This window comes from Salvelinus fontinalis, chromosome 12, assembly GCF_029448725.1.
Source record: "Salvelinus fontinalis isolate EN_2023a chromosome 12, ASM2944872v1, whole genome shotgun sequence".
Lineage (NCBI taxonomy): Eukaryota > Metazoa > Chordata > Actinopteri > Salmoniformes > Salmonidae > Salvelinus > Salvelinus fontinalis.
The window spans coordinates 48,776,309-48,803,127 of NC_074676.1; the positions used below are offsets into that span (position 1 = coordinate 48,776,309).

At 42.5% G+C, this 26,819-nt stretch overlaps 1 protein-coding gene across 1 annotated transcript; it reads left to right on the plus strand.

Annotated features, from left to right (window-relative positions):
- Positions 1–3,764: 3,764 nt before the first annotated feature.
- LOC129867544 (multidrug and toxin extrusion protein 1-like) lies at positions 3,765–26,708 on the plus strand. Its single transcript, XM_055941015.1, has 17 exons — positions 3,765–4,100; positions 4,331–4,432; positions 5,635–5,703; positions 5,899–6,047; positions 15,371–15,413; positions 15,519–15,563; positions 17,179–17,276; positions 17,365–17,462; positions 17,899–18,012; positions 22,946–23,013; positions 23,641–23,749; positions 24,047–24,122; positions 24,270–24,339; positions 25,200–25,332; positions 25,428–25,522; positions 25,667–25,730; positions 25,851–26,708. Exons 1-17 carry the CDS (start codon positions 3,765–3,767, stop codon positions 26,051–26,053), a joined length of 1,872 nt encoding a protein of 623 aa, XP_055796990.1. The 3' UTR covers positions 26,054–26,708.
- The last annotated feature ends 111 nt before the right edge of the window (positions 26,709–26,819 follow it).

A 26,819-nucleotide genomic window follows, 5' to 3' on the forward strand; every position in this document is an offset into this window, starting at 1 on the left:
GGACAAATGACAAGGATTACGGAAGAGGGTATTTAAATAAACTAGCCATTTGGGTAAATGTGGGTGTGGAAGATTGTCGTGGCAGAATCAGATTTAGCTAAGTAACATAGATAGATAAGATGTTATTTTCATCATATGCTTGTGAGATACTTGTCATTATAATGGTGCCCTTTGGAATATAGGGTTGGCAGTGCATTTTCCCCTTCTGTGATAGGACTTAGTAACTTGGGGCCAGAGAGGGGAGAGGTCAGGCTTGTCTTCATAAGTCAATGTATCTGTTAAACCATGTGGTGCTATGTAGAATATCAGAAGGGGAGGAGGACAGAATGGAACGTTGTTTTCTTATGGGAACGTGTCTGTAACTATTCTTAAACCATGTGACGGGATGGCGTTATTAATGGGGAACCAGTTAGTTATCTCATACAATGTCTGTGCCCGTCACTCCCTACTTTTCTCATAGGGGGAAGGAGTTTGGCTGTGTTTGGAACCATTGTATTTCCCCTCTGAGGTTGCCCTTATCTTGACCTAGTATTTGACCTAAGAGGCTCACTGTCTGATTTTGAGTTTGTCCAGGTTTGGGAGTATCTAGAAATGACAATTGATATATGCCATTGGATGAGGTAATGTTTGGTAGACAGTGAAGTATCAAGCATGAGATTGAAACCTTGTCTTGGGAGATCAAACTGAACAATGATTTATAGCTGATGCTGTCTAGCGATAGGATACTCCTCTTTTGGGTAAAGGATTCTTTGTAAGTTGAGAGGGGTGTATCTTGGCTATAAATGAAACTAAGAATTGTTTTGTAAGCACTCTCAGAGAATTCATTTATAGACACTGAATTGATCTGAGAGTCAAAAAAGGGCTTTGGTGAAGCTTGTATATATATTAAAGATGGAATATATAATTTAACTCTGACTTGTGTGTGGTTGGCTCTCTCTCTCTCTCTTTATTGAGTAATACAGGAAATGACCACGACAAGATACAGTTGTTGTTAATGGCATGCTTCTGGCTAGTTTGCAAATCTTGTTTAGTTGTCTAATAAGGCTGAGGGTTGCCTAATGCTGTCTGTGAGATGTACCTATCCTGTAGGCATATAACCTTTTCTGTTACCTTCTAATTTCAGCTGATCATAGTCTGGTGGCTGTTTAGTTCAGTGGATAGGACTGTCTGGTGTCTTTCCCTCAAGATCAGGATTGGAACTGTCATTCTGCATCAGGGGTGGCTATAACTTCCTGAACTCAAAAGCCTGAGAGAGAAAATTAAAATTAAAGAAAGGTGTTACACCAGCATTCCAGTGAAAGATTTTCTCAGAGACTTGTATTGGTATAATATGTTTTACTGTACTGAATGTTCACCTGTTTCCACTTCCTGTTAAATACTGACCCCAATACCTCATGCAGATCATTACACTGGTCTCCCTCCTCTGAAGGCGGGATAGGTAAAAACTACAGTATGTAACGGAACAAAGAAGGTTGTTTTATGCAGTGGAGGTTGCTGAGGGGAGGAGGGCACATAATAATGGCTGGAACGGCGTGAATGAAACGGCATAAAATACATGGAAACCATGTGTTTGATACCATTTCATTAATTCTGCTCCAGCCATTACCAAGAGCCTGTCCTCCCCAATTAAGGTGCCACTAACCTCCTGTGGTTTTATGTTAAAAGTATTCCATTGCTGACAAAAGGACAAATCTACCCTAGTATTGTTCACCAGCTGTCTGTCTGGTAGAGGTGAGGCTAGTGCATATAAGTGTTTCCCACTGGAGTACAGGAGCTGTGTGTCCAGCAGATGTCCCTGTGGTCCAGCAGATGTCCCTGTGGTGCAGCGGATGAGGCTTAGCTGTCTTTCACCAGCCATGAACACTACATGGCCAAAAGTATGTGGACACCTGCTTGTCGAACACCTCATTCCAAAATCATGGGCATTAATATGGAGTTGGTTCCCCCTTTTCGTGCCATAACAGCCTCCACTCTTCTGGGAAGGCTTTCCACCAGATGTCGGAAATTGCTGCGGGGACTTGTTTCCATTCAGCCACAAGAGCATTAGTGAAGCCAGGTACTGATGTTGGCCGATTAGGCCTGGCTCGCAGTCAGTGTTCCAATTCATCCCAAAGGTGTTCGATGGGGTTGAAGTCAGGGCTCTGTGCAGGCCAGTCAAGTTCTTCCACACTGATCTCAAAAATAATTTCTGTATGGACCTCGCTTTGTGCACGCGGGCATTGTCATGCTGAAACAGGAAAGGTTTTTCCCCAAACTGTTGCCACAAAGTTGGAAGCACAGAATCGTCTATAATGTCATTGTATGCTGTAGTGTTAAGATTTCCCTTCTGGAACTAAGGGGCCTAGCCAGAACCATGAAAAACAGCCCCAGACCATTATTCCTCCTCCACCCAACTTTATAGTTGTCACTATGCATTCAGGCAGGTAGCATTCTCCCGGCATCCACCAAACCCAGATTCGTCCATCGGACTGCCAAATGGTGAAGAGTGATTCATCACTACAGAGAACGCGTTTACACTGTTTCAGAGCCCGATTGCAGCGAACTTTACACCACTCCAGCCAATGCTTGGCATTGCGCATGGGGATCTTAGGCTTGCTTGTGGCTGCTCGGCCATGGAAACCCATTTCATGAAGCTCCTGATGAACAGTTCTTGTGCTGACGTTGCTTCCAGAGACAGTTTGGAACTCGATAGTGAGTGTTACAACCAAGAACAGACGATTTTTACACACTACGCGCTTCAGCACTCGGCGGTCCCGTTCTGTGAGCTTGTGTGGCCTACCACTTTGCAGCTGAGCCGTTGTTGCTCCTAGACGTTTCCATTTCACAATAACAGCACTGCTCTAGCAGGGCAGAAATTTGACGAACTGACTTGTTGAAAGGTGGCATCCTATGGCGATGCCACATTGAAAGTCACTGAGCTCTTCTGTAATGCCATTCTACTACCACTGTTTGTCTATGGAGATTGCATGGCAGTGTGCTCAATTTTATACACCTGTCAGCAACGGGTGTGTCTGAAATAGCCAAATCCACTAAGATATCTGCCTTGCCTGGCTACCCAGACTCCTTGCTCCGGCCAAACGCTACGCCACGCCCACGGACATAAGTTTCTTCTCCACAATAGAGAGCAATATTAATGGCGTCTTTTTGTAGGCACTAACTCCGCCATGGTTCCTTGGGAAAATGTATGGAGTTTTTGTAGGCACAAACTCCGCCATGGTTCCTTGGGAAAATGTATGGAGTTTTTGTAGGCACAAACTCCGCCATGGTTCCTTGGGAAAATGTATGGAGTTTTTGTAGGCACTAACTCCGCCATGGTTCGTTGGGGAAATGTATGGAGTTTTTGTAGGGTTTTTCGATAAACGCAGGAAATAAGGTCTATGGTAAACACAGGCTTAGGAGATCTTATACGTTTTGTTCTATGACATAATCACCATCAAATAACGTCATTTTTTCTAAATTTTTAAGCATTTAGGTCAGGGGTGTCAAACTCATTCCACGGAGGGCCTAGTGTCTGCAGGTTTTTGTTTTTTCTTTTCAATAAAGCCCTAGACAACCAGGTGTGGGGAGTTCCTAACTAATTAGTGATGTTAATTCATCAATCAAGTATAAGGGAGGAGCGAAAACCCGCAGACACTTGTTTTTGAACAAACCATGTTCCGACCGTTTGTAGCTCCAGTAAAATAGTCACGCACACGCATTAGCGAAAAGATGACACCTGGGGGAAAATAGGGGTGTATTCTAGGAAGGAAATGGGAGGGGCCTAGATGCATTTAAATAGAAACTTGTTTTCGTTGCAAAACGCAAATGTTTGGACAAATGATTGCACGCCAGTTTTTGTTGTTACCAACGGCAACAATCATTTGTACTCAGCAAAATTATCAAAACGTTTTCAATACATAGGCTGTGGTCAGTGCGGTAGTAAAATGGAAGAAGTTACAACATGTATCCCAGTGGACCCTGCTTCGAAAGGTAATTCACCAATTTATGGCTCCATCATATCTAAATTACCTGCAGAAGGAGGCTCTTTCAGTCGAGCAAGGAGATGGATGTCAGTCGAAATAGAGGAGATGGTTGAAAATCTTAAACTGGCTGGACCAATGGTAAGTTTGACACTTCTAGAAAAAAATATTAAAGTGTACTTCGTATACTTTTTCTAGGCTACAGTTTTTTTTATTGGTATTATTTGATACTGAGTACCGTAGTACTTTTATAACGTTTCCTTTTGATAATGACTGCACGGATTATGTATCTGTTGTTGAACGTGATGGGGACTTGTTGATTTAAAAACAAGGGAGCGTATGAATAAATTGATACAACTATTTTTCCTCAGTTCATCTCCATGCTGATGCTCATGCTAATCAGTTTTGTTAGCACGGTGTTCTGTGGACACTTAGGCAAAACGGAGCTGGCAGCTGTGACTCTGGCCACTTCGGTAAGAGTAGCTCTTTGACTACTTTGAACTGAACCGTGTGTAGCCAATAGCCATGGCTTGCTTTGGAATCGCTGTCTTCCTGAAAAAGCAATTCATACAAGTCACAAACATCACCATTTCACAAACATCACCAATATCTGATGTCAGATTTTGTAATTTCATTTATATGCAGATGACACAGTGATGTACTCTATTGCTCCAACAGCAGACCAAGCTTTAATGCAGTTGGAGTCTGATTTTAGGATACTACAGGGGTCTCTTTTACAGCTTAAACTTGTTTTAAACGCTAAGAAAACAAATGTCATGTTTTTTTCTAGGTCTAAACTCTCAGTTAGAAACACGTTTGTAATCACTAGCTTGGATGGTACTCAAATCAATAAGGTCTCTGCATATAAATACTTAGGGGTATGGTTAGATGACAGGCTTTCTTTTAAAAAACATGTTACTTAATTGGGAAAAAAGCTCAAATTCAAGATAGGATTCCTTTACAGAAACAGGGCTTGTCTGTCCTCTGTAAATAGGAAAAAAATTGTGCAGGCTACTTTTATGTCCGTCTTAGATTATGGTGATATTATCTATATGCATGCATCGGCAGACACATTAAAACCACTGGATGCTATTTACCATTGTGCACTCAGGTTTATCACGGGTGATAGTTACAGAACTCATCACTGTATCCTATATCAACATGTGGGTTGGGTCTCTCTATCTGTGAGGCGAGAGCAACATGCTCTCTGCTTTATTTATAAAGCACTTTTAAAACTACCTCCATATATATCATCATTAATTTCCACAAGATGTACTAATTTTAAAACCAGATCACAGATGTGGATTACATTAGAGACTCTTGTGGTCTCCACAGAGTTGGGTAGGACTGCCTTCAGTTCCTTTGCACCTTATTTATGGAACAAACTGCAGATCCAACTTAAGTTAGACACTCTGGTGTCCCTTGCCCATTTTAAAATGCTTATGGAGGATCAATATGATGTTGTCTGTGATTGTTTCTGTTGAATTGTGTATGTTTTGAAATGTTCTTGTCTGTATGTCTAAAACTGTACAAAATTATTTTTTTTTACCTGCAATCACTCAAAGTCCCTTGTGTGGTGCTCCGCTAGGAGCTCATGAATAAAACAAGTCTGTGCCTTCTGATCAGTGTGCATGTAATCTTAACTCATGACAGAATCTCGCCCCTATGTCAACAGGTGGTCAATATTACAGGCATATCCATCGGCACCGGCCTGGCATCAGCCTTCGACACACTGATTTCTCAGGTAAGGCGACTGACTGATGAATTTGGGGCGGGGAAGAGTAAGAATATTGGAGCTTCCTGAATTGGCTGTAATTAAAATGGAATTAACCCCAAACATGTTAACTTTGTACCTAAAATGATAACTTATCATTAGGGATGATCCTTGAGATCAGCAGCACCTTTATCCTGTCAATCCATCTCTGCTGTGTGACTGTAGATTTTCGGAAGCAACAATCTGAAGTATGTGGGTGTGACTGTGCAGAGAGGAATTCTGATCCTGCTCCTGTCCTGCTTCCCCTGCTGGGCTCTCCTCATCAACACAGAGCCCATCCTACTGGCCATCCACCAGAGCCCGGAGGTCTCCAGGTCAGCCCCACCATTACATACTATTTCACATCCCATACCTGGGTTATGTTCCAAGTAGGTGCGAAATGGGAGAAACAGTTTTAATTAGAAGAATGTGGTACTGGCTGAGCCCAGAGGTCTCCAGGTCATGCTCACTGTCACAGGCACATCCCATATCGTGGTCAAGTTCCTAGTAGGAACGAAACTGGATATTATAATTAAAACATTTATTATAAGAATGAGGTACTGGCTGAATTTAGAATGCTCTTTTTTTAAATATATTTTTGGATTAGGAGAACCTGAGATCACATTTTAATATAGGGCATTCTGAAGCCCAGTCAGACCTGACCTCCGTTAATGTCTTGTTCTTTATAATTGAGCGATTGATGACAGGTCTAGACAACACGTACCAACTCCACAAGAGGGCTTAGTCTCCTAAGCTTAAACTTGGGCCCCCTCAGTTTTAGTTGCATCTCCCTATATAAAGAAGCAAATGATTGAGTGACTGGTTGGCGCCAAAAATATTCTATCTGCACTGTCAAAATAAATTTTATTAGTCACATGTGCCGAAGACAACCTTATAGTGAAATGCTTACTAAAGAGCCCCTAACCATCAATGCAATTTTTTTTAAATACGGATAAGAATAAGTGATAAAAGTAACAAGTAATTAAAGAGCAGCAGTAAAATAACCATAGCGAGACTATATACAGGGGGGGTACCGGTACAGAGTCAATGTTCGGTGGCACCGGTTAGTTGAGGTTATATGTACATGTAGGTAGAGGTATTAAAGTGACTGCATAGATGACAACAGAGTAGCAGTGGTGTAGAAGGGGGGGCGGGGCATATAGTCTGGGTAGCCATTTTGATTAGGTGTTCAGGAGTATTATGGCTTCGGGGTAGAAGCTGTTTAGAAGCCTCTTGGACCTAGTCTTGGTGCTCCACTACTGCTTGTCGTGCGGTAGCAGAGAGAAGTCTGACTAAGGTGGCTGGAGTCTTTGACAATTTTTAGGGCCTTCCTCTGACACGTCTGGTATATAGGTCCAGGATGGCAGGAAGCTTGGCCCCAGTGAATTACTGGGCCATACGCACTACCCTCTGTAGTGCGTTGTTGTCGGAGGCCGAACAGTTGCCATACCAGGCAGTGACGCAACCAGTCAGGATACTCTCGATGGTGCAGCTGTAAAACCTTTTGAGGATCTGAAAAATGATAGTTTGTTGGTGATGTGGACACCAAGGAACTTGAAGCTCTCAACCTGCTCCACTACAGCCTCGTTGGTGAGAATGGGGGCGTGCTCGGTCCTCTTTTTTCCTGTAGTCCACAATCATCTCCTTTGTCTTGATCACGTTGAGGGAGAGGTTGTTGTCCTGGCACCACACGGCCAGGTCTCTGACCTCCTCCCTATAGGCAGGCTCATTGTTGTCGGTGATCAGGCCTACCACTGTTGTCATCGGCAAACTTAATGATGGTGTTGGAGTCATGCTTGGCCGTGCAGTCATGCGTGAACAGGAGTACAGGAGGGGACTGAGCATGCACCCCTGATGGGCCCCTGTGTTGAGGATCAGCGTGGCGGATGTGTTGTTACCTACCCTTACCACCTGGGGGAGGCTCGTCAGGAAGTCCAGGATCCAGTTGCAGAGCAAGGTGTTTAGTCCCAGGGTCCTTAGCTTATTGATGAGCTTTGAGACACTATGGTATTGAACGCTGAGCTGTAGTCAATGAATAGCATTCTCACATAGGTGTTCCTTTTGTCCAGGTGGTAAAGGGCAGTGTGGAGTGTAATAGAGATTGCCTCAGTTGTGGATCTGTAGGGGTGGTATGCAAATTGGTGTGGGTCTAGGGTTTCTGGGATAATGCTGTTGATGTGAGCCATGACCAGCCTTTCGACGCACTTCATGGCTACAGACGTGAGTGCTACGGGTCGGTAGTCGTTTACGCAGGATACCTTAGTGTTCTTGGGCACAGGCACTATGGTGGTCTGCTTAAAACATGTTGGTATTAGACTTGGACACGACGAGGTTGAAACTGTCAGTGAAGACACTTACCAGTTGGTCAGCGCAGGCTCGCAGTACACGTCCTGGTAATCTGTCTGGCCCCATGGCCTTGTGAATGTTGATCTTTTTAAAGGTCTTACTCACATCGGCTGCAGAGTGTCATCAGTCTTCCAGAACAGCTGGTGCTCTCATGCATGTTTCAGTGTTATTTGCCTCAAAGCGACCATAGAAATAGTTTAGCTCGTCTGGTAGGCTCGTGTCACTGGGCAGCTCTCGGCTGTGCTTCCCTTTCGTAGTCTGTAATGGTTAGCAAGCCCTCCCACATCCGACGAGATTCAGAGCTGGTGTAGTACAAGTCAAGCTTAGTCCTGTATTGATGCTTTGCCTTTTTGATGGTTCATCGGAGAACATAGCGGGATTTCTTATAAGCTTCCGTGTTAGAGTCCCGCTCCTTGAAAGCGGCAGCTCTAGCCTGTAGCGCAGTGTGGATGTTATCTGTAATCCATGGCTTCTGGTTGGGGTATGTAAGTACGGTCACTGTGGGGACAACGTTATTGATGAAGCCAATGACTGATGTGGTGTACTCCTCTGCCATTGGAGGAATCCCAGAACATATTCCAGTCTGTGCTAGCAAAACATTCCTGTAGCTTAGCATCTGCTTCATCTGACCACTTTATTGATCTGGAATATATAGGTCACTGGTGCTTCCTGCTTTAATTTTTGTTTGTAAGCAGGAATCAGGCGGATAGAATTATGGTCAGAATTTCCAAATGGAGGGCAAGGGAAAGCTTTGTGTCTCTGTGTGGAGTAAAGGTGTTCCAGAGTTTTCCCTCTGGTTGCAAATTTAATATGCTGATAGAAATTTGGCAAAACAGATTTAAGTTTCCCTGCATTAAAGTCCCCGGCTACTAGGAGCGCCGCCTCTGGGTGCGTTTTCTTGTTTGCTTATGGCGGAATACAGATCATTCAATGCTGTCTTAGTTTCAGCCTCTGACTGTGGCGGTATGTAGACAGCTATGAAAAATACAGAAACTCTCTAGGTAGATGGTGTGGTCTACAGCTTATCATGAGATACTCTACCTCAGGTGAGCAATAGCTCGATACTTCCTTAAATATCGTGCACCAGCTATTATTTACAAAAATACATAATCCGCCGCCCCATGTCTTATCAGACGCCGCTGTTCTATCCTGCCGGTGCAGGGTGTAACCAGCCAGCTGTATGTTGATGGTGTCTCCGTGAAGCATAAGATATGCTGTGTCAGCACAGTAAGGTATGACTCCTTTTGGTTCCCATAAAAAGCAGGGGGTAAAACGCTCCTCATCTTTGTGATAGGGTAAGTTAATAATGTGATACTCCTCCACCTGTAACTTGATTTATAAGGGTGGGTCAAGTTTACTAGTAATTTTACTAAGTTTACTGAAATTTTTCCTGCTGTTCCTACAGGGGCCTGCCCTATCATGGGGTGTGTGAGGTTTTCATTCTGACAATGACTGACAATGAATTGATAATGCCCGAGCAGTGGCGTGTATTCATGGAAGTCAAGGGACCCGCCCTCACAAGTTACCAATGTATTTTGTTCAATTCGCAATAGACGCTCAATGTATATAATATACATTCATACCATTTTTTCAAGTGGAAAGTTTGTTTGGAGAGCTCACAAACTGCATAACACTCATGATAAAGAACTTTTGGTTTACTGTCACTTAAATTGGTACCCCAGGTGATCTTAGGTTTCATTACATAGTCGGGAGGAACTACTGAATATACGATTAACGTCAACTAACCATCGTTCCTACCAGGAATATGACTTTCCCGAAACGGATCCAGTGTTTTGCCTTCCACCCAATACAATGGATCTGATCCCAGCCGGCGACCCTACGCAACGCCGTAAAAGGGGCAAACGTAGCGGTCTCCTGGTCAGGCTTCGGAGACGGGCACATCGCGCTCCACTCCCTAGCATACTACTCGCCAATGTCCAGTCTCTTGACAATAAGGTTGATGAAATCCGAGCACGGGTAACATTCCAGAGAGACATCAGGGATTGCAATGTGCTCTGCTTCACGGAAACATGGCTAACTCAAGAGACGCTAACGGAGTCGGTGCAGCCAGCTGGTTTCTTCACGCATCGCGCCGACAGAAACAAACATCTTTCTGGTAAGAGGGGCGGGGGGGTATGCCTCATGATTAACGAGACGTGGTGTGATCATCATAACAACACACAGGAACTCAAGTCATTCTGTTCACCTGATCTAGAACTCCTCACAATCAAATGTCGACCGCATTATCTACCAAGAATTCTCTTCGATCATAATCACAGCCGTATATATTCCCCACCAAGTAGACACATCGATGGCCCTGAACGAACTCTATCTGACCCTTTGTAAACTGGAAACCACACACCCTGAGGCTGCATTCATCGTAGCTGGGGATTTTAACAAGGCTAATCTAAAAACAAAACTCCCTAAATTCTATCAGCATATTGATTGTGCTACCAGGGCTGGTAAAACCCTGGATCATTGTTATACTTACTTCCGCGACGCATATAAGGCCCTCCCCCGCCCTCCTTTCGGAAAAGCTGACCACGACTCCATTTTGTTGATTCCAGCCTACAAACAGAAACTAAAACAAGCTCCCGCGCTCAGGTCTGGTCGGACCAGCGTTGAAAAATCTGATTCCACGCTTCAAGACTGCTTCGATCACACGGATTGGAATATGTTCCGCATTGCGTCCAACAACATTGAAGAATATGCTGATTCGGTGAGCGAGTTCATTAGGAAGTGCATTGACGATGTCGTACCCACAGCAATGATTAAAACATTCCCAAACCAGAAACCGTGGATTGACGGCAGCATTCGCGTGAAACTGAAAGCGCGAACCACTGCTTTTAACCAGGGCAAGGTGACCGGAAACATGATTGAATACACAGTGTAGCTATTCTCTCCGCAAGGCTATCAAACAGGCTAAGTCCCAGTACAGAGACAAAATAGAATCGCAATTCAACAGCTCAGACACAAGAGGTATGTGGCAGGGTCTACAGTCAATCACGGATTACAAGAAGAAAACCAGCCCCGTCGCGGACCAGGATGTCTTGCTCCCAGACAGGCTTAATAACTTTTTTGCTCGCTTTGAGGACAATACAGTGCCACTGACACGCTACCAAAACCTGCGGGCTCTCCTTCACTGCAGCCGAGGTGAGTAAAACATTTAAACGTGTTAACCCTCTTAAGGCTGCAGGCCCAGACGGCATTCCCAGCCGCGTCCTCAGAGCATGCGCAGACTAGCTGGCTGGTGTGTTTACGGACATATTCAATCAATCCTTATCCCAGTCTGCTGTTCCCACATGCTTCAAGAGGGCCACCATTGTTCCTGTTCCCAAGAAAGCTAAGGTAACTGAGCTAAACGACTACCGCCCCGTAGCACTCACTTCCGTCATCATGAAGTGCTTTGAGAGACTAGTCAAGGACCATATCACCTCCACCCTACCGGACACCCTAGACCCACTCCAATTTGCTTACCGACCCAATAGGTCCACAGACGACGCAATCGCAACCACACTGCACACTGCCCTAACCCATCTGGACAAGAGGAATACCTATGTGAGAATGCTGTTCATCGACTACAGCTCAGCATTTAACACCATAGTACCCTCCAAACTCGTCATCAAGCTCGAGACCCTGGGTCTCGACCCCGCCCTGTGCAACTGGGTCCTGGACTTCCTGACGGGCCGCCCCCAGGTGGTGAGGGTAGGTAACAACATCTCCACCCCGCTGATTCTCAACACTGGGGCCCCACAAGGGTGCGTTCTGAGCCCTCTCCTGTACTCCCTGTTCACCCACGACTGCGTGGCCATGCACGCCTCCAACTCAATCATCAAGTTTGCGGACGACACTACAGTGGTAGGCTTGATTACCAACAACGACGAGACGGCCTACAGGGAGGAGGTGAGGGCCCTCGGAGTGTGGTGTCAGGAAAATAACCTCACACTCAACGTCAACAAAACAAAGGAGATGATTGTGGACTTCAGGAAACAGCAGAGGGAGCACCCCCCTATCCACATCGACGGGTCAGTAGTGGAGAAGGTGGAAAGTTTTAAGTTCCTCGGTGTACACATCACGGACAAACTGAATTGGTCCACCCACACAGACAGCGTTGTGAAGAAGGCGCAGCAGCGCCTCTTCAACCTCAGGAGGCTGAAGAAATTCGGCTTGTCACCAAAAGCACTCACAAACTTCTACAGACGCACAATCGAGAGCATCCTGTCGAGCTGTATCACCGCCTGGTACGGCAACTGCTCCGCCCACAACCGTAAGGCTCTCCAGAGGGTAGTGAGGTCTGCAGAACGCATCACCGGGGGCAAACTACCTGCCCTCCAGTACACCTACACCACCCGATGTCACAGGAAGGCCATAAAGATCATCAAGGACAACAACCACCCAAGCCACTGCCTGTTCACCCCGCTATCATCCAGAAGGCGAGGTCAGTACAGGTGCATCAAAGCAGGGACCGAGAGACTGAAAAACAGCTTCTATCTCAAGGCCATCAGACTGTTAAACAGCCACCACTAACATTTAGCGGCCGCTGCCAACATACTGGCTGAACTCCAGCCACTTTAAAAATGGGATTGATGGAAATTATGCAAAAATGTACAACTAGCCACTTTAAACAATGCCACCTAATATAATGTTTACATACCCTACATTACCCATCTCATATGTATATGTATATACTGTACTCTATATCATCTACTGCATCTTGCCATCTTTATGTAATACATGTACCACTAGCCACTTTAAACTATGCCACTTTATGTTTACATACCCTACAGTACTCATCTCATATGTATATACCGTACTCTATACCATCTACTGCATCTTGCCTATGCCGTTCTGTACCATCACTCATTCATATATCTTTATGTACATATTCTTTATCCCTTTACACTTGCGTGTATAAGGTAGTAGTTGTGGAATTGTTAGGTTAGATTACTTGTTATTACTGCATTGTCGGAACTAGAAGCACAAGCATTTCGCTACACTCGCATTAACATCTGCTAACCATGTGTATGTGAGTAATAAAATTTGATTTGATTTCTTTGGTGAGCATGTGTCCGGTTTCTCCATGTTTAATGTTGTGGTTGCAGAGACAAAGACCGTGTTTGAGAGGGGTTTAACAGCAATGCATCATAGGTGAATTGTGACTGTCTGATCTACAAATAATGAGTCGTTATTTAGGATGCAAGGTGATTTTTAACTACTGTGATTATTTTTATTTGACCATGCTGGTCATTTATGAACATTTGAACATCTTGGCCATGTTCTGTTATAATCTCCACCCGGCACAGCCAGAAGAGGACTGGCCACCCCTCATCGCCTGGTTCCTCTCGGTTTCTTCCTAGGTTTTGGCCTTTCTAGTGAGTTTTTCCCTAGCCATCGTGCTTCTACACCTGCATTGCTTGCTGTTTGGGGTTTTAGGCTGGGTTTCTGTACAGCACTTTGAGATATCAGCTGATGTACAACGAGCTATATAAATACATTTGATTTGATTTTGTAGATCAGTCAGTCGGAAGTCGACCTGCTGTCATTTTGATCCTTTTACACGGCCAATATCTTCCTGAATCCTGCAACCCTACACAATTTGTCAAGGGGCTGAGATAAACCATTTCAGTTTTAAAGCTAATTTGTCACAATTCTACACATTTCGCCATGGCTTATGCCATTATTTTTATGCTCTGAGTAACTAAAATGTTATTACAAAATCAGTGGGGGTCCCATGCTATTTTTTTAATTTGATTCTGACTGTCTAGTTTTCATTTTGGTTATTTGTCAAATATGATCTTATACAGTTGAAGTCGGAACTTTACAAACACCTTAGCCAAATACATTTAAACTCAGTTTCACAATTCTGAACATTTAATCCTAGTCAAAATTCCCTGTCTAAGGTCAGTTAGGATCACCACTTTATTTCAAGAATGTGAAATGTCAGAATAATAGAGTTATTTCTTTCATCACATTCCCAGTGGGTCAGAAGTTTACATACACTCAATTAGTATTTGGTGGCATTGCCTTTAAATTGTTTAACTTGGGTCAAATGTTTCGGGTAGCCTTCCACAAGCTTCCCACAATAAGTTGGGTGAATTTTGGCCCATTCCTCCTGACAGAGCTGGTGTAACTGAGTCAGGTTTGTAGGCCTCCTTGCTCGCACACTCTTTTTCACTTCTGCCCACAAATTATTCCTTTTCCTCCACATGACTATGGCCAAACGGTTCTATTTCTGTTTCATCAGACCAGTGGACATTTCTCCAAAAAGTACGGTCTTTGTCCCCATGTGCAGTTGCAAACCGTAGTCTGGCTTTTTTATGGTGTTTTTTTGGAGAAGTGGCTTCATTGTTGAGCGGCCTTTCAGGTTATGTCGATATAGGACTCGTTTTACTGTGGATATAGATACTTTTGTACCTGTTTCCTCCAGCTTCTTCACAGGGTCCTTTGCTGTTGTTCTGGGATTGATTTGCACTTTTCACACCACAGTACGTTCATCTCTAGGAGACAGAATGCTTCTCCTTCCTGAGCGGTATGGTGTTTATACTTGCGTACTATTGTTTGTACAGATGAACGTGGTACCTTTAGGTGTTTGGAAATTGCTCCCAAGGATGAACCAGACTTGTGGAGGTCTACAATTTTCTTTTCTGGGGTCTTGGCTGATTTCTTTTGATTTTCCCATGATGTCAAGCAAAGAGGCACTGAGTTTGAAGGTAGGCCTTGAAATACATCCACAGGTACACATCCAATAGGCTAATTGACATGAGTCAATCAGAAGCTTCTAAAGCCATGACATAAATTTCTGGAATTTTCCAAGCTGTTTAAAGGCATAGTCAACTTAGTGTATGTAAACTTCTGACCCACTGGAATCGTGATACAGTGAAATAATCTGTCTGTAAACAATTGTTGCAAAAATTACTTATGTCATGCACAAAGTAGATGTCCTAATCAACTTGCCAAAACTATAGTTTGTTAACAAGATATTTGTGGAGTGGTTGAAAAACGAGTTTTAATGACTCCAACCTAAGTGTATGTAAACTTCTGACTTCAACTGTAAATACTGTATGTATTGCCATTTTGTTTTCTACATACAGTACTTTATCTGGTTTAAGTTTACACTGAACATGTTTTGCCATCCTGAACATTCTATTCATATGTGTGTATATATTATTTTTATTAAATCTTTTTTGGAGTGGCGACAACGATTTAGCAGCAGTGGCCCACCGCTGCTAAATTAATATAGGGGAAACACTGAGATGACTGTTTGCTCCTGCATGTTCATTTAGTTGGTATTTATTGTGTGTGTGTCCCTCAGGCTTACTCAACTCTATGTGAGGATCTTCATGCCTGCTCTGCCAGTGAGTTAACCAAGCCCGTAGTTCTTACAGAATTCTACAAAGTGTTGGCTCATCCTACTGATTTAAGATCTGCATGTGAATCTCATGGCTGCAGTGTCTCCACAGGCATGCTTCATGTATCAGCTGCAAGGAAGATACCTTCAAAACCAGGTGCTGTATGCGTTTCAATAGAACTTGTTTGTCATTGTGGTCGTAACTGGGACCCAACAGACCAATCAGTGGGCGAGGTTAGGCCACCGTTTTCCCATCCCATCCTCATATGTCTGGTATATGCTTGTGTGTATTACTCACAATAATTAACAGCTATTTTATTTTAAGTTAAAATAAATGGCACCAATGCGTTGTACTTGATTCGCTCGCAAGCAGTCATAGTAGTCATACTTGTTTTGTATTACATGCCGTCTATTTTAAACCTTATGGTTATTTTACATCCTTTTGAGGGGGAAATTAAAAGGGAACACCGTCTGCCCACCCTCCGAGCTCATGAGATCTGAGGGGTATACTACAAAGCAGAACCAAATCAAATTTGATTGGTCACATACACATGGTTAGCAGAGGTTAATGCGAGTGTAGCAAATAACAATTCCCAACAACTACCTAATACACACATCTAAAGGGGTGAATGAGAATATGTACATATAAGTATATGGATGGCCGAGCGACATAGGCAAGGTGCAGTAGATGGTATAAAAAACGTGATATGAGTAATGTAAGATATGTAAACATTATTTAGGGTGGCATTGTTTAAAGAAACTAGTGAGCCATTTGTTAAGGAGTTAGCCAGTTAACTTGCCTGAAAATTCTGAAAACTTTTTTGTTTTTAGTAAGATAAGCTTGAAATGGGCATGGTCTCTATCTGTTAACATTAACTTGTCCAGTGCTTATTTAATTTATTTTGTCGACATTTAGAAAGTTTGCATAGAAAATAGATGGGACAATTGCCTGCTAGGGTTTGTTTGTTTTGAACTATCTTGTGTTGATTTAAAAACAGCTGGACGTAATAATGTCGCACACAAGTTTATCCAAAAAAACAACATTGTCGATAAAAAAATTAATGTAGTAGTTAGTGTTTCCATTATCCATTTAGGCAAATTACGCATTAATAAATTGGCTACAGACTGTATGCGTTCCAACCTATGTTTCATGTCTCAGGTAGCCTGCGAAAACCAGCATGGATAGAATGCAATAATTAACGAAAATTTGCCATATTCTTATGTGCTGACGTATCGCCACAGTCTGTGCCATGGTGAAATTCCCGTAGATCTGAAATAATTGTATGGTGAAACTTACCAGCAAAGCAATTCAGGCATTCTTGAAACTAAGGACAATCTTTATTGGGATAAAAAAATGTATTTAGCAAGCGGTAGGCATTTAGAATTAAACGTGGTGACATGTTCCCCCGCATTCCTTCAAAACTATTCAGCAATCATACTTTATTCGAATAACACTGTTTCCATCATTTGTTGCAAAAAATAGTTTATTCTATATCTGCCATTTCCATTACACATGTCGCAAAGATTTTTTTGTTACGACATTTTCTTTTGTCGAATAAACCTGGGTCAATGGAAACGTGCCTACTGACTCAACAATCAAAACCAAGTATCTGTTTGGCTTTCTTAATGATCCAGAAAATGAACTGTTTTATAAAAAGTTAGCTGGCTAACTGATTGATTATGCTTTGTAGAATTCCCCTCTGTTCCAACGCCCACTGTGACATTGTAAGAACAATGTTGTCCTGACGTTGAGACTATATTTTTCCTGACAGGGTATCATATGGCCCCAGGTGATAACTGGAGTGGTGGGGAACCTTCTAAATGCGATCACCAACTACACCTTCCTCTATCAACTCAACTTGGGTGTGGCGTGAGTTACATTTTTAAAAACCAATGTTATACAGCCATATCAGAACATGATGGCGGTCACCTCTCAACTTTCATCCTCTCCATCACAGGGGCTCTGCAGCTGCTAACACCATCTCCCAGTACACCTTGGCTATAGTCATCTATGTGTACATCCTATGGAGAGGGCTGCACAAAGCCACTTGGGACGGTGAGTCCCTGACCTCTGAATTCAGTTTGTATTAATGTGATGAAAGTCAATATATTGCTTTGCACAATAGCCAGGGGACAAGGTTGATATTGATGTGGTTAGCTTTAAAACATGTCATATAGATGTGGAAAGTCCACCAACTGTAGTCAGACATTGCTAATTGCTGAAGCGAGTGATATAAGTGTACTTGTGAATAGAAATTATTCAAATGTATTTTCTCTTGGTCACTTGGAATTTTCATGATTTAAAGTAGCTGTTTAACACCCCCCAAACCATGTGTGTGTGTATAATTACGATACTTCATTGACAGTGACTGATATTTTAATATGGATGTGTCAATCTAATGGCAGGCAGTCCAAATCGTAATGTGTAAACCAGTGTTTGTTTACCCTGCTGTCAACTAATTGTTACCGTGCCCTGTCCTTTTGACCCCAAGGCTGGTCACGTGACTGCCTGCAGGAGTGGGGGCCTTTCCTCTACCTGGCTGTTCCCAGCATGCTCATGATGTGTCTGGAGTGGTGGACCTATGAGATTGGAGTATTCATGGCAGGTCAGGGGTCACATTAGGGCATCTACCTTCAGAACTACCATGGTTTGTTAAAAAATATATATATACGCTAGAGGTCGACCGATTATGATTTTTCGATACTGATTATTGGAGGACCAAAAAAAGCCGATACCGATTAATCGTCGTTTAAATTTTTTTTAAATATATATATTTGTATTAATGACAATTACAACAATACTGAATGAACACTTATTTTAACTTAATATAATACATTAATAAAATCAATTTAGCCTCAAATAAATAATGAAACATGTTCAATTTGGTTTAAATAATGCAAAAACAAAGTGTTGGAGGAGAAAGTAAAAGTGCAATATGTGCCATGTAAGAAAGCTAACGTTTAAGTTCCTGTCTCAGAACATGAAAACGTATGAAAGCTGGTGGTTCCTTTTAACATGAGTCTTAAATATTCCAAGGTAGGAAGTTTTGGGTTGTAGTTATTATAGGACTATTTCTCACTATCATTTGTATTTCATATACCTTTGACTATTGGCACTTTAGTATTGCCAGTGTAACCGTATAGCTTCCGTCCCTCTCCTCGCCCCTACCTGGGCTCGAACCAGGAACACATTTGACAACAGCCACCCTCAAAGAATCATTACCCATCGCTCCACAAAAGCTGCGGCCCTAGCAGAGCAAGGGGAAGAACTACTCCAAGTCTCAGAGCGAGTGACGTCACCGGTTGAAACGCTATTACCTCGCTGACTAGCTAGCCATTTCATATCGGTTACACCAGCCTAATCTCGGGAGTTGATAGGCTGGAAGTCATACAGCTCAATGCTTGAAGCATTGCGAAGAGCTGCTGGCAAACGCACGACAGTGCTGTTTGAATGAATGCTTACGAGCCTGCTGCTGCCTACCATCGCTCAGTCAGACTGCTTTATCAAATCATAGACTTAATTATAACATAACACACAGAAATACGAGCCTTTGGTCATTAATAGGGTCGAATCTGGATACTATCATTTCGAAAACAAAACGTTTATTCTTTCAGTGAAATACGGAACCGTTCCGTATTGTATCTAACGGGTGGCATCCCCAAGTCTAAATATTGCTGTTACATTGTACAACCTTCAATGTTCTGTCATAATTATGTACAATTCTGTCAAATTAATTACGGCCTTTGCTAGGAAAAAATGGACTTCACACAGTTCGCAACGAGTCAGGCGGCCCAAGCTGCTGCATATACCCTGACTCTGCTTGCACGGAACGCAAGAGTGACAATTTCCCTAATTATAAGAAATTCATGTTAGCAGGCAATATTAACTAAATATGCAGGTTTAAAAATATATACTTGTGTATTGATTTTAAAGAAAGCCATTGATGTTTATGGTTTGGTGCAACGACAGTGCTAAATAATAGCCCGTTTGGCGAAGTAGGCTGTGATTCGATGTGAAATGAACAGTTATCGATTCTATGCAAGGCATGTGTAGTTACTAGTGATTATGTAAAGATTGATTGTTTTTTTTAAAGTTTAATGCTAGCAACTTATCTTGGCTTCTTGCTGCCCTCGTAACAGGTAGTCAGCCTGCCAGTGCAATGTAAGGCAGGTGGTTAGAGCGTTGGACTAGTAACCGGAAGGTTGAAAAAATAAATCCCCGAGCTGACAAGGTAAAAATCTTGTCATTCTGCCCCTGAACAAGGCAGTTAACCCACTGTTCCCCGGTAGGCCGTCATTGAAAATAAGATTGTGTTCTTAACTGACTTGCCTAGTTAAATAAAGGTGTAAAAAAGAAAAAATCCAGATCAGTGTCAAATACCGATATCCGATTATGACAACTTGAAATCGGCCCTAATTAATTGGACATTCCGATTAATCGGTCGACCTCTAGTGTATATATATATATATATATACACAGCACACCTACTCATTTCAGTATTCTTTTTTTTACTATTTCCTAATTGTAGAATAGTAGTGAAGACATCAACTATGAAATAAAACGTGGAATCCTGTAATAACCAAAAAAGTGTTAAACAAATATATTATATTCAAGGTTCTTCAAAGTAGCTACTCTTTGCCTTGATGACAGCTTTGCACACTCTTGGCATTATCTCAACCAGCTTCATGAGGTGGTCCCCTGGAATGAATTTCAATTAACAAGTGTGCCTTAAGTTAATTTGTGGAATATCTTTCCTTAATACATTTGAGCCAATCAGTTGTTGTGACAAGGTAGGGTTGGTATATAGAAGAAAGCCCTATTTGGTAAAATACCAAGTACATATTATGGCAAGAACAGCTCAAATAAACAAATAGAAACGACAGTTCATCGTTACTTTAAGACGTGAAGGTCGGTCGATACAGAACATTTCTAACGTTGAAAGTTTCTTCAAGTGCATTTGCAAAAACCATCAAGCGCTATGATGAAACTGGTTCTCATGAGGACCGCCACAGGAAAGGAAGACCCTGCGTTACCTCTGCTGCAAAAGATACGTTCATAGAGTTGCCAGCCTCAGAAATTGCAGCTTAAATAAATGCTTCAGAGTTCAAGTAACAGACACATCTTAACATCAACTGTGTGAATTAGGCCTTCATGGTTGAATTGCTGCAAAGAAACCACTACTAAAGCACACTAAGAAGAGAGCAATGGACATCATACTGGTGGAAATTTGTCCTTTGGTCTGGAGTCCAAATTGGAGATTTTTGGTCACTGTCTTTGTGACGCAGTGTGGGTGAGCGGATGATCTCTGCATGTGTATTTACCACCGTAAAGCATGGAGGAGGTGTTATGGTGTGGGGGTGCTTTGCTGGTGACACACTGTCTGTAATTTTATTTAGATTAAGGCACACTTAACCAGCATGGCTACCACAGCATTCTGCAGGGATACGCCATCCCATCTGGTTTGCGCTTAGTGGGACTAGCATTTGGTTTTCAACAGGACAGTGACCCAACACACTTCCAGGCTGTGTAAGGGCTATTTTACCAAGGAGAGTGATGGAGTGCTGCATCAGATGACCTGGCCTCCACAATCCCCTGCCCTCAACCCAATTGAGATGGTTTGGGATGAGTCTGACCGCAGAGTGAAGGAAAAGCAGTCAACGAGTGCGCAGCATATGTAGGAACTCCTTCAAGACAGTTGGAAAAGTATTCCAGGTGAAGCTGGTTGAGAGAATGCCAAGAGTGTGCAAAGCTGTCAAGGGAAAGGGTGGCTATTTGAAGAATCTAAAATATAAAATATATTTTGATATATTTAACACTACTTTTTTGGGGGGGGATGGGGGAATACTACATGATTCCATATGTCTAATTTCATTGTTTTGAGGTCTTCACTATTATTCTATAAAGGAAAAAATAATGTGTATGTGTATATATATATACACTGCTCAAAAAAATAAAGGGAACACTTAAACAACACAATGTAACTCCAAGTCAATCACACTTCTGTGAAATCAAGCTGTCCCTTAGGAAGCAACACTGATTGACAATAAATTTCACATGCTGTTATGCAAATGGAATAGACAAAATGTGGAAATTATAGGCAATTAGCAAGACACCCCCAATAAAGGAGTGATTCTGTAGGTGGTGACCACAGACCACTTCTCAGTTCCTATGCTTCCTGGCTGATGTTTTGGTCACTTTTGAATGCTGGCGGTGCTCTCACTCTAGTGGTAGCATGAGACGGAGTCTACAACCCACACAAGTGGCTCAGGTAGTGCAGCTCATCCAGGATGGCACATCAATGCGAGCTGTGGCAAAAAGGTTTGCTGTGGCAAAAAGGTTTGCTGTGTCTGTCAGCGTAGTGTCCAGAGCATGGAGGCGCTACCAGGAGACAGGCCAGTACATCAGGAGACGTGGAGGAGGCCGTAGGAGGGCAACAACCCAGCAGCAGGACCGCTACCTCCGCCTTTGTGCAAGGAGGTGCACTGCCAGAGCCCTGCAAAATGACCTCCAGCAGGCCACAAATGTGCATGTCTCAGCATATGGTGATATTGATGTGCCATCCTGGATGAGCTGCGCTACCTGAGCCACTTGTGTGGGTTGTAGACTCCGTCTCATGCTACCACTAGTGAAAGCACCGCCAGCATTCTAAAGTGACCAAAACATCAGCCAGGAAGCATAGGAACTGAGAAGTGGTCTGTGGTCACCACCTGCAGAACCACTCCTTTATTGGGGGTGTCTTGCTAATTGCCTATAATTTCCACATTTTGTCTATTCCATTTGCACAACAGCATGTGAAATGTATTGTCAATCAGTGTTGCTTCCTAAGTGGACAGTTTGATTTCACAGAAGTGTGATTAACTTGGAGTTAGATTTGTGTTTAAGTGTCCCCTTTATTTTTTTGAGCAGTGTGTGTATATATATATATATCTAAAAGGGAGGGAGAGAAACAAACAGGAATTTTCACAGAACCAGTCACAGCGACATTAGTTATGTTCAGAAAGTATTAAATTAACTGTCCAGTGAATTACACTTTAAGTTCATTTTCTGTTAACCCAAATAATGTTGACTTGTTCTATAATTGTATTTGTGGACAAAGCATGAATTGAAGAGAGAACACTTCAAAAACTTGTCTCAAACAGATTGAGGAAATGGCAAGCATTTTTTAAACCTAAAATGTCATACTCCTGAGGAGAATGAGCTAGCAAATCAGGGTTACTCACATTTAATATTTCGATTGACTGGTAAACGCCCACACCACACTTAGTTTTCCTTTACATTTTTTTATTTATTTCACGCATATTGTAATTATTGTTCATATTTCATAGAAGTCTGGAAACACTGGACATTTACTTAAGATTACTGTTTATTTAAAGATAAAAGTGGTGTCAACCCTTGTCGGCATAAACTGTTAAAGTATATTAGTGCTTCAAATGCATTTAAGTTTTCTGAGCTGTTTCCTGTATTTCACTTTCTCAACTTTTAGCATATTGAAAATATACTAGTTATGTTGACAATTCCTCACATTCAGATTTCTCCAGGTCTTATCGGTGAAGCTGAGCTGGGAGCTATGTCAGCCCTCTACCAGGTGTCCAGCATCACATTTATGGTAAACTTAAAGGGATGCTCCGTAATTTCAGCCGGTAGTTTTGAAAGTAGTGCTCATTAACCAAAACGGGTCCCTGAAAAATGGTGTTCTACATCATCCATTTCGTATGATATGTTACATCCTGCAAATAAATTCATGTTACGTCCTGCAATTCAATTCGTATGATATGTTACGAATTCGTAAGTGCTTAAGATCTCGGACTGCACTTTTTTTTATTTTATTTTTTTTAACGGATACTTCGGGATTTTGGCAATGAGGCCCTTTATCTACTCACCAGAGTTGGATGAACTAGTGGATACCATTTTTATGTCTGTGTCCAGTATGATGTGAGTTTGAGGTAGTTTTGTGAGCCAATGCTAACTAGCGTTAGCGCAAATACATGGAAGTCTGTATATATGCTAGCAGATACCCATAGATTTCCCATCTTTGTGCTAGCTCTAGTTGGCAACTTCTTTCAAATTGCAAGCAGAGACATAAAAATGCTATCCACAATTTTAATCTGACTGGGGAAGTAGAAAAAAGGCCTCATTTATTGCCCCTTTCTGGCTATCGTGTCAACTTTTTTGCATTTACAACTGGGTGAGTTGCATGAATTAACTCATTAAAGAAATCGCTCTTTCGCACAAGTTTCCTCTAGGGTTTGCTGTAGCTGCCAATGTGAGGATGGGGAATGCTCTGGGTGCTGGGAACACAGAGCAGGCCAAGCTATCTGGCAAGGTCTCCTTCATTTGTGCATGTAAGAGCCCACCCCTGCTCCCTGGCTACACACTAACTAATGATAACTAAGGCCAACGGCAATTAGCCACCTCACACATTCAGTAAAAAAAACAAGGATAGTTTGATCTTTTGCCTGATTAGTAACTTTAACTCGGACACCCTCTTCTTGTTGTAACTTCATTGTCAGCTGAATCGCAATTGTTAGGCAGTTTGTCAGATTTGGTGTTTGTCTCGGGCTTGGTGCTATATTCTAACCAGCTGGTGTAAAAGTTCAACTAAACATCCCAGCCTGTTTGCTACTTGTGCTCTGTCCCAGTCACAGTTTCCCTCGTCATTGCCATTATCCTTGGGTTGACTAAAGACGTGCTAGGATACATCTTCACCCAGGATGAGTGAGTAGAGTTGTGGGCTGCCGCTGGGCCAATGACAGATGATGTAGTCCTGCAAGGTCTTCAGCTGTGGCTATGTTACTGTGTATTGATAAATGTGTGTAATGGGATCTGGGGTATTGTTCTTCACTAACTCTCTCTCTCTCTCAGGGACGTTATTAAAAAGGCAGCTCCGCTTTTACTGTTGTATGCCTTCCACCATGTATTCGATGCCATAGCGGTGAGGGCAGCGCTGCTTCAGCTAAAAGCCAATTGTACATCTTTACACTCATTGACTTGCTTGGTTGGTGACTGAATCGTTACTCCAATAAGGATGTAAGTCCACAATGATCACCTCCCATTGCATGTCGTGGTGGATAGGCTTGAGGTGTACAGTATATTGATGCAATCAATATACTACAGCCTAGAAAATAACTTTGGTCTAATAACCTCAGTGATTCAGATGACTCATCATTTTGTGCACATGATCATTGAGCTTTGAAACCCCTTCATCTCTGGTCCTGCGTTTTCCCACAACCCCCCCCCCCCCCCCCCCCCCCTATTTTTGGTTAGGCAAATCTAAAGGTAATTGCCAAAATAAAGGGAACCCTTGTAGGTCCACTCAAACCCTCAAGGTGAACGCCAATAATTACACAGCCATTCTGAGTGATCACCTTCAACCTATGGTGAATAATTTCTATCCTGATGGGAGTGGACATTCCCCCCCAACCACAGGGCACAAGTGATCACTGAATGGCTTGATGAGCATGAAAATTATGTAAACCAGATGCCGTCTCAGTCACCAGATCTCAACCCAATTGAACACTTATGGAAGATTCTGGAGCGGCGCCTGTGACAGCATTTTACACCACCATCAACAAAACTTCAAATTATGGAATTTCTCCTGGAATAATGGCGTCGTATCCCTCCAATGGAGTTCCAGACCCTTGTAGAATCTATGCTACGGTGCTTTGAAGCTCTTTTGGCAGCTCGTGGTGGCCCAATGTTTTTATTATTTTGGCAGTTACCTGTGTATGCACATATAACAGGGCCTTTTTCCTCCTTGGGAAGCGAAGTAAAGCCTTCTGGGTGTTTCTACAGGTGTTGATGGGTGGCATTGTAAGGGGAGCTGGAAAACAGATGGTTGGTGCTGTGTCCTACCTGGTCGGTTACTACATTATAGGCCTGCCCATTGCAGTGTCGCTCATGTTTCCCTTCAAAATGAGCATATTAGGTAAGGCATTAGACATTTGGACACTGCAATAACCCATCATTGTGATGTACAGTGTAACCTTTTTCTCACATGGTCATATTGCCCATTTCTTTCAGGATTTCGGATCGGGTTCTTCCTATGTAGCATCCTACACTCTATTTTCCTTATTGTCTACATGTGTAGACTCAACTGGAAACTAACCACCTACGAAGTAAGCAGACCCTCTTCTAACCTTTGTTTTTTTCATCCTATTTTAAAATAGTTTTACCATCTCTACTGAACCAATGTTATACTTCTGACAATAATACATGTGGATTGTTTGTCAGTGACGCATACTGAAGATATTTTTTTTCAGGCACTGGTGAGGGCAGGAGTGCAGAGCCTTAAAGAGAACGCTCCCTGTCTGGAAAAGACTCGGGGTATTTACAGGAACACTAACTTGTGCAAAGTCAACCATGGACACCAGCCCTTAAAGAAACAATGAAGCCACATTTCCATGTTTTCTAACCCAATCTTTCCATTCCCCTCTGTCTCCTCAGGCTCGTACCAGACCCTTTTGACCAATGAGCTGAGTCCGGTGGGTGTGGTTCTGTCTGTCAGGCATCTGGTTCTTCGGCGTGGCTTGGCTGTGGTCATCATGCTGCTCATCCTCGCCATTGGAATCGTCACCAACCAGCTGCTGACTGTTACGCTGCCCGCCATGCCTGCCCCCCAAGCCCACATTACCCCTTCTATTCCCTAATGCAACAAACACACAACTTGCATAGACATACTCACAAAAACTTTAAACCTAGTTGGCCTTTATTATTTCGACCACATTTCTTGTGTGCAATCAGTAACCTGGCAGTAATAATGTGCCTTAATATAAAACCTGAAACTAATCCAACATTATTGCATGTTTCAGGGCGATTTCCTCACACGCAATGTTTATAAAGGTTATTGATATCGTTCAGCTTAATAATGGTCTTCTGCTACGACAGCTTGGTTAGTCGGCTATGTTATGCATTGGGTCCATAGACAAGCGTTGGTGTCTGTCTCCACTCTGACTTACTCTTATTTCTCTCACCAGATTGTGGCCCTGCTGTGAAGTTATTGATTCATGAAAATAAAAAAAACACAAAATGCATTGTTTGTTCCTGGCAAAAGACCAAACATCAGCGCTGGTCAATGTGGTCGGTCACCATTGTCATGTGATTGCTTTGAAGAAATGGGCCCAGACCAAACAGTTTGTCCACTTAGTTGTGGGCTGTAGTACATATTTGCAGATTGAGCAATGTGCATTTGCAAAAAAATCATTTAAGCGCCTCATCAAAAACATAAAATTGTTTAGTGCACTGACTAAACTGATTGATTACATCAGCAAATGTAATTTTGATAAACTTGTTTGCATTCTTTAACAGATCTAAATACACTTATTACTATGAATTGTTTCAAATATTAAAGTGATTCTTACAAAATATTGTTTGCAAGCTATGCTGCGTGTTACAATACTTAGTTATATTTTGCAC